This window comes from Opisthocomus hoazin, chromosome 9, assembly GCF_030867145.1.
Source record: "Opisthocomus hoazin isolate bOpiHoa1 chromosome 9, bOpiHoa1.hap1, whole genome shotgun sequence".
Lineage (NCBI taxonomy): Eukaryota > Metazoa > Chordata > Aves > Opisthocomiformes > Opisthocomidae > Opisthocomus > Opisthocomus hoazin.
The window spans coordinates 22,989,545-22,998,302 of NC_134422.1; the positions used below are offsets into that span (position 1 = coordinate 22,989,545).

At 36.7% G+C, this 8,758-nt stretch overlaps 1 protein-coding gene across 1 annotated transcript in view; it reads left to right on the forward strand.

Annotated features, from left to right (window-relative positions):
* The window catches only part of LOC104329046 (uncharacterized), a 37,990-nt gene extending 29,542 nt beyond the window's left edge, over positions 1-8,448 (forward strand). Inside the window, exons 26-35 of the mRNA XM_075431059.1 lie at positions 569-637; positions 1,324-1,392; positions 2,233-2,313; positions 3,129-3,164; positions 4,312-4,348; positions 4,475-5,032; positions 5,701-5,942; positions 6,532-6,622; positions 6,712-6,801; positions 8,237-8,448. Coding sequence (XP_075287174.1) covers positions 569-637; positions 1,324-1,392; positions 2,233-2,313; positions 3,129-3,164; positions 4,312-4,348; positions 4,475-5,032; positions 5,701-5,942; positions 6,532-6,622; positions 6,712-6,801; positions 8,237-8,448 — 1,485 coding nt within the window. The remainder of the gene's footprint in view (positions 1-568; positions 638-1,323; positions 1,393-2,232; positions 2,314-3,128; positions 3,165-4,311; positions 4,349-4,474; positions 5,033-5,700; positions 5,943-6,531; positions 6,623-6,711; positions 6,802-8,236) is intronic.
* The last annotated feature ends 310 nt before the right edge of the window (positions 8,449-8,758 follow it).

Genomic DNA, 8,758 nt, shown 5'->3' on the forward strand with positions numbered 1-8,758 from the left:
AATAAGGAAATCGAGAATTTAATGCAGGGATACTGGAATAGCAATGTAATTAGAAAATTAATATTGTACTATATGGGTTTTGATTGCTTCCTATGAATAACATGGAACTGAAACATTTTCTCTAGAGTTCTTTTAAAAACTAGCTTATAAATTAGCAGCCAGTGTTTACTTGCAATGCCACATTCATATATATATCTGTAGGTCTTACTGTGTAAGCTTAATGCTGATGAAAGATAACACCAATAATCCTCTCTCAAATCTTAATTGAGTCCCCAACTTCCCACCAATAAAATCCATCCTTCAATGCAATGTATATCTCTATCAGCAAGGTGATTCATGTTCAATGAGTATTATGCCCCGAGTGACTCCTTTGAAGTATAAACTGGATTTTAACAAAATGATAAAGGATAAAAAGAGTCTTTGTCAGCTAGAGCAATCTTATCCTCACTACTTATAAAAAGGCATCAGCTTGGTTGAGGATGGACAGGACATTACACGGTGGTAGAACAATTTGTTGTGCATTTTTATTATTAATATTGTATTTAATGGATGCAGTGTTTCTCTCTAGGGAACCATAGGACGCCCAGGGCCACCTGGCTCTCTGGGACCTCCTGGTGAAGGTATTCAAGGAATTAAGGTATATAGTATTTAACTTGCGTTGAGTGGTTAATCTGACCATCACAGTGTTACAGAGATTTCACACTGTTTCTTATATGAGGAAAGCCTCAGGCTAGAAAATGAGGATAACATGAGCACCTAGAGAGTATGTTCTGTCTCTACTGCTGTAAACAACAAGCCCAAGGCTGTGTGTATTGAGGAAGCAGGGGCATCTTTTATCAGTGAAAGATAGCCTTACAAAATGAAAAATGCCATTCCCTCTTCCCCAACAATCACACCCACAGAGATAGTCTGAAGTAATTATATGAACTACCACCTATGGTAGAGAAAGAGTCTCCATCCTGAATCTGCGTGTAATATTAATTTTTCCCTGCAATATCCACTTTCACCCAAAACACAGACCAGATGAGACAGATTCAAAAGACAGAAATACAAAAGGGGAAATGAGAAGGAATAAAATGGGATGGAAAGAGAGAACAGGAGAATTAGAACCGATAATGATCATATGGTTTTTCAATAGTACATATCTTTAGAGAAGACATACTGATGAAGAATTTGAGAAATATAAGCCAGCTACTACGTTGTCTCAAGTGCCTCAAGACACTTGTTAAAATGCAGTTTGAAACACTTTATCTTTGAACATTTAAAATCAATGCATGATGAATGATTACAAGTGGTTCATATCACTACCTGAATTATCATTAGGGGGAACAAGGAATTCAAGGAATGCCAGGACCACGAGGCCCCCATGGAGAAGGGCTTTTGGGACAGAAGGTATGATATTTAAATCAGAGATAATGCCCTAGACCAAAGCCATCATACTGAAACTGGTCATTAGAGTCAGCTCTCATTGAAGGCATGTGAATTCTGTGAAAAGGGAATGAGAATTTGGGAAAACCCCAGTCATTCACGTGATCTTTTTAATATTTTATAGCCGCATCTCTTTCAGTGTTGCTTATTTTAATATCATATGAGGCGTATCTTCTACTGCAATTAGAAGAAATAAAGATATTAGATTTAATATCACTGACTTTCTTTTACCCACCCACTATGCAAAATTTGGGGACTACATCAATGTCAAGAAAAAGAGAAATGTGGGCTGGAATCTGTTTTTGGATGTGATCACATCAGCTCAGAAAGGCTGTAAAAAGTCCCATAGCCTAATAAAAACCAAACCAGGAGGCACTAATTCATCTGTTTACTATTCCAAACACCTTTTCTGGGCCAAAAGGTTTCTTAGAGCGATATTCCCATTATTGAGTCCAAATACGTCCTTGCCTTTCTTCTCAATTTCCCTACTGTTATCTTATTTTTCTCAGACACGGATAAGAATTTCCATCATGTGCTACCCCATGAAACCCTGCATGTACTTGTTTGAGATAGTTTATTGTTCAAACTCCTTTACCTATTTTCTCCCATGAAAATGCTTAGCCAATACTACAAGTTACTAACAAAATTCACAAATATCAATTGATTTAAATGATCTCTAACACAGATTTCTAACTCATGTCAGAAGCTGAAGGTGAATTTGACAAAGGCAGCTTGAGACAAATGTGAAAAATGTAATAAAAACTGACTTACACTTCCTGACTGCTTACCAACATGGTTTTAAAGGGAGATCGAGGAGCTACAGGTGAAAAGGGGAAAAAAGGAGAAAAAGGTGATGTGGGTGACCCTGGTTTATCTGGAGAACCTGTGAGTAACTCAAGTTTATCATGTCTGTTTTCTTAAAGTGCTTAAAAATAGAACTAGGTTATGTGTTCTTTTTGCTATTTAACTACACATAAACTGAAATACTTAAGAAATAGAAAGTATGAAAACCTTTAAAAGAATAAAGAAGACATTTCCATGCTGAATACTCCACTTCCCACAGATGTGGTTTCTCTCTTTAGTCAATGAAAGACAATTGCCATGTTTTAAGACAAAACTATGCAATTCTATTCTGTGGCTACAAAGTGACTATAGCTTAGACTTTCCCTCAAAGCTGATCAACAGATGAAAGGAGGCAAAATGGTAACTTCTGCTGATGGGCATGTCCCCAAAATCTGGAAAGGAGAATGTGGTGCCCTTCTATTCTGATATTTGCATACTATTAAGGATAGATAAATACCATTGCCGTTCCTGCCCTGACACTGGCCCTATTATACTCATATATGATGAAGCAGAATTCTGATCATTCCAGGGTGTCAGGCAGGTATAGTCTCTTGAGAAAGGAAACAAATACAACATGGTAGATAGGAAGGCTTTGCACAGATGCTCCCCTTCTAACGTAAACTGACAGTCAGTGATCCAGTAGGAGACTTCAAGTCACCCAATTCCCATAAAAACCTCACTGCCTTAGGAGGCTGTAGATACTGTATGCACAAGGTAATATCACAAGAACACGAATTTTTCCAGCCAAAGTTCTTATTGTCCAAATATTATTCTAATAATGGTATTGATGAAGTCATATTCTGAATTACACTGTTACTAACTAATTGCAGTAGCTTAATTAACAATCACTGTTACAGGGCAAAACTGGACCAAAAGGAGAGCAAGGCCTAACAGTAAGCAAATTCCATTACTTACACCCATTACAGCAAGATACAAACCAAATGCAAGATACTGTCACGTTAAATGTATCCTATGTTAATTATTTTGGAAAGAGCTTTCTGATTAGAAGTGGTCTCAGTAATAATATAGAAAGAAACCACACAAAGGTTTCTGTCTTTTTCTCATCTACTTAATGCTGCAATGGAATTCAAAGTTCCTGGTGATTTTACAAATTTTTCTGCTACGTGTTCTTTTACGGTTAGTGTTAGATGACTCAGGTGTGTAACTACTGCAGGAAAGTTTTTTTAGAAATATTTAAGAGTCTAACGAGCAAAGATCTTCAAACCTGTCACAGTCTATCATGCTATTGTCTTAATTCTACTTCTGCTAAGCCTGAACTGCACTACACAAAAATGCATTAAACATGTCAGTGAGTATAGAAGTACTAGTGAGGTTGATGGTGGAAGCTGAGCAGCAGTAGTAAAAGGTTCTATTTGAAAGACTAACCCAGTGCCAAATGAGTCCTGTCATGCTCTTCAAAAAATATAACAAATGACTGTTCTAGTAATGAGAAACGCTTTGTTTGCATGTCATGGAAGCTATTGCTTCTCTGAACAGACAGCTCTGAAGGCAGCAGCTCTTTTATTGCTGCTGAAAGCTGGGTAATACAGTGGGCCAGGTACACTGGGGTTCACAAACCCAAATTCCGTTCTGTGTTGGCACCCTCCGTCATATGCCAGCTTACTACAAGCAATATGCATCGTGAAGTTGGGTCTATTTCTCCATTCCCAATACATTTAAAAGGGATATCCATATTATTCAGATGCTAAAATATGAAAGGGTTTTGACTTCAGGATTTAATGAGAACCAAATCATCACAAAACATTCTTTACAATAACAGTAGTTAATTGCTTTAGATAGAGGTGTAACTGTGTTGTCAAGTTAATGGCTCTTATATGCCATACAGAACAGTTCACTGTAAAACGTGGGACAAGTTCCAAGCTCCGAAGCTCAGGTTTCAAAGTTAAACAGTAAGATTTTTTTGTAAGTCCCTGCAGAACACAGATATTAATTATAAACAAAATTTTGGTAGTGTCAATAGATACCTCATTTAAAAGAGGCAACTTGTAAAATATTTATATTTAATTTTTTCATATCCAGAGAGAAGATATAATTAAATTAATTAAAGAGATATGTGGTAAGTACTCAGGAAACCTTTAATTTCAGATTCTGTTTTTTCTTCGTTATAGTTACATTCTTCTTCTTTCCAAAAGGACACCAAGTGAAGTCATCATGATCCCTTTTTTTTCGTTTTCCTTTGCAGGTTGCGGTATTAAATGTAAGGAAATTCCTATGGAGCTTGTGTTTGTGATTGACAGCTCTGAGAGTGTGGGACCAGAAAATTTTAAGATTATCAAAGACTTTGTAACTGCTTTAGTAGACAGAGTAACCGTTGGCAGAAATGCTACCAGAATTGGCCTTGTGCTATACAGTTTAGAAGTTCGGCTAGAATTTGGTCTCAACAAGTACACAACGCAACAGGATGTTAAGCAAGCAATTAGAAAAATGCAGTACATGGGCGAAGGCACTTACACAGGAACTGCCATCCGTAAAGCAACCCAGGAAGGATTTTTTGGTGCTCGAACAGGAGTGCGAAAAGTAGCTATTGTGCTAACAGATGGCCAAGCAGACAAGAGAGAAGCTGTAAAGCTAGATATTGTTGTCCGAGAGGCTCATGCAGCAAACATCGAAATATATGCAATAGGAATTGTAAATACTTCCGATCCAACACAGGCTGAGTTTGTGCGTGAACTAAATCTGATTGCTTCAGATCCAGACAGAGAACATATGTATCTCATCGATGACTTTAATACCCTTCCAGGTGTGTTCACTGCAGTTTCATTCTGCATTGTATCTGATGCTTCTCAGAACATGGCGGGTGGGGGTGGGGGTGGGGAAGAATTGTCTTTGTGGAAATCAGGTTTTGATGCTGATCAGGGTTAGTTACAAGGTGCAAAATAATAGGAACCTAGACATACACATTCCCTTCTCGTAAGGAGTCTTGGTATAGGGCAACGATACATCATGACAACAGGGCATGTCACCTAGTGTAGGAAAACAGTTGTTTTAACTAGTTTCCTAAGCTGAGTAAGTGCTCATGCACCGTAAATCTATTGGACTGAAACCAGAATCTAATCCACTGCCATAAACTCTATTTATTCACTTCCATTGGGAAATAACCCATTTTCACTGGGTTATTCATGTGAGTAAGGTAAGCAGTTATTTTCCCACTACCAACTAGTAGTTGGTACTAAGCTCATGTGAACACCTTTAAGTAAATTCATTGTACTTTGTACCATATAGAGGACTTCTGGACTGGCAAATAAAAAATGTAGTCCAGAGAGCCTGGAATAATCTTCTTAGAGGCATATAAATAATTCAGAGGAGTACTGGATTACATGTGTATTATTTACGTGTATAAATAATCCAAATTCAAAAATTACACTGAATTTCTCAATATAATGAGGTTTTTTGCTTTTTTTAAAACAGCTCTGGAGTCCAAATTAGTCAACCAATTTTGTGAAGATGAACATGGTACCTTAATATACAACCATAATGGAAATGGTGCAAGCATAAGTGGACCATCTTTCCATTCAGTATCTTCGAGTTCTTTACATTACATACTTCAGAACAACAATGTTAACAGACAATCACTTTCAGCACAGACACCTGGAGTATCTACAGTAGAAAGTCCTCTGAGTCTTGGTGATCTTCCCCAACCATTAGCTCCGGTATGAAAATTCAGCAGGCTTTAACGAGTTTTATATATATATATTCTTCTCTGTTGCCTGATATAGTATGTAACATTCCCTCTACTTTTCTACAGGACAGGTACTGTAATAGCTCCTTCAACTTGTATGCTCAGAGCTGGTTGTTCTGAGTAAGAGTTCTGATGTTGCATACAAGCAGTTATCTAATGGCTCTAACTTATTCCTGATACTGTCAGAAGGATTATTATTCCTGTGTTTAACACAGCAATACTTGTGCCACAGTATGAAACATAACATTATTAAAATGCAATTACACTGTAATAATTAAGTCTAAGAACAGTAATTAAACTCAATTGTAGCCTATATTTTTAATTTATAAATAAAATTCTGTGAAGGTCGACTAAAAACAAATATATATATATCCCAGGCTGAGGATCAATAACCCTCCTTGTAAACCAATCAGGTCAGGTTAAAATCCTGATTCTTAACACCGAAGTCAGGGTAAATGGGAAGGAACATCATTAGAAAACCTCTAAGTGATGAAGGGCTTGTTCATTTTGAGACACTTTACAATATCTGAAAACCAAAGAAAATCAAATGCTTATTTCAGACAAAAGTACCTCCTGTGGTAGTATATGAAGTCTATGAAGAGGAACAAGAGGAGGAGGAACAGTCATCCTTGCTAACAGTAGACACTAAAGGTATTTTTATCATCATTCATTTCTTCATCTTCTAGTTATTTTTGGCTGATCAAAAATCAATGTCTCATTCTGTTTCTTTTCACCTGCAGCCGTGGTACCATTATTGCCATCTAACCCACCATCATCAGACAAAGTGATGACATCATCTCATTCAACTGCAGGGCTCACACCAAGGCCAGGTTATAGATCATAACTTGTTTCTCATTTTGTTCCCTCTTATCCTGATACTAACTTTTCATAAGGCTTTAAATCAGAGAAATTTTGTTCTGCTCTCTGAAGATTTTGTGAGCCCGTGCTGTGGAAGAGAATCCATTTCAGGATTTTATAGCAGATATAGTTGCAGTTCTTGTCCAGCCTGTTCGCCAGTTCTTGTCTTCTCAAATACCAAATCCCACTGCTCCACTTATAGCAGAAGCAACTTCAGCTGTAACTGAGACAGAGCTCATACATGGCATCAAAAAGAGAATATTGCGCTGGCTGAGGTGGGCCAGTGAGCAGGTAATTCGTCAACCAAGAAGGGTCAGACTATGGAGATGGAAGGCTTCATTAAAGACAGAGAAGATAATGATAATGATTTCAGAATTGGACACAAAAAATACATTTCTCCTTCAGAGAAGAAATAGGAATAAACAGTGTTTAATCATTTGAAGGAAGTACAGTAATTATCAAACTGCTCAGAGGATTGGTTCTTTTCACATAAAATGTCCAAATGTATTCTGTTCATCATTTGGGGGATTCACACCTTTGAGTTCCAGCAATAGTGTATTATGAAGGGACTAATAAAAGAGAGCAACAGAAACATGTTCCCATGTTTCCTAGGAACATGAGCACAACTATTCTTCTGTCTCTGGCAATAACTTTTTTTTTTCCCCCCATAGTGTCAAGATACCAGTGGCCAAAGACAGAATATTGATGTCACATCATTAAACTTGAAGGAAAAGTATTTTCTATCTCATGGTGTTATTAAATTGAGTGAGACTAAATTAGTATGACACAGTCCTCTAATGCATATCTGTAGGAATCATTAGGCCAACAAGCTTTTATGTTCACACTTAACTAGTATGTATGTAATTACTACCATTGTATTAAATAAGTAGCACAAACATCTCACAAAAGAAAGACTAACATTTTATATTCTCCCCACTATTCTAACGCCTCTTTCCCCACACCACAAAGAGAACTAATGTAGTGAAGCAATGTCTGCAGAAGGATGTTGGTCATACTTGTGGTTCAAAAATAGCAGATGCAGCTAGCTTACAGCTCTTTGCCTATTACAATTTTGGGTTGCTTACAAGACTGGTTGCTGATAACTAGATTTTAAAATTATCAGATTCTTATCATTTGCTTTTCTTGTATGTGGAGACATAATACTATTATTTCTGGAGTTACTAGAACCATTCCAGTAAATCAACAGTTTACTTGACCTACTAAGATGCACTTTTAACTTGCCTTCAATGCTAACAATTTTAGAAGTAAAAGTGAATCTTAAACTGCTGTATAACATTAGCAGAAAAAAAAAAAAAATAAAACCAGAATTTAAAAGTTAAAATCTATAAAATACAATTGACTTTTACAAACTGAATTCTTTCTATTCCTTTTTTTTCTTTATTTTAGAAAGTATCCTGGACCGCCGATGCAAGTTAAGGCTGGATCAAGGGCCATGCCGTGTTTATATCATAAAATGGTATTATGATAAACAAGCCAATGCTTGTGCTCAGTTTTGGTATGGTGGCTGCGATGGAAATGCAAACCGCTTTGAGAGTGAAGAGGAATGTAGAGAGTCTTGTGTGGTTTTTTCTGGAGGTAGGAATTTATCTTTACATTAATAACGAGCAAGTTGAAGCTGTTGATTGTTTGGGTTCATTACCAAGTATCCAGCAAGATATATAAACCAAATCCACTAATTTAAAGAATGTTAACTTTATGAAGTCATATGCTCACTAATTAAAAAAATGTCTGCTTATGCAAGCTCACTTTAATTCTTTTTGCATATATTGTATGATGTAGCCCTTAGGTAACAAAATAGCAAGAGTACAAAACTTTCTTTTTACTAAGGTATAATAAGACCAGTATAGCATTTGCCGTAGTAATTACTGTTCCTTCACCTAGATCTTTAAATACTACCATTGTACAATC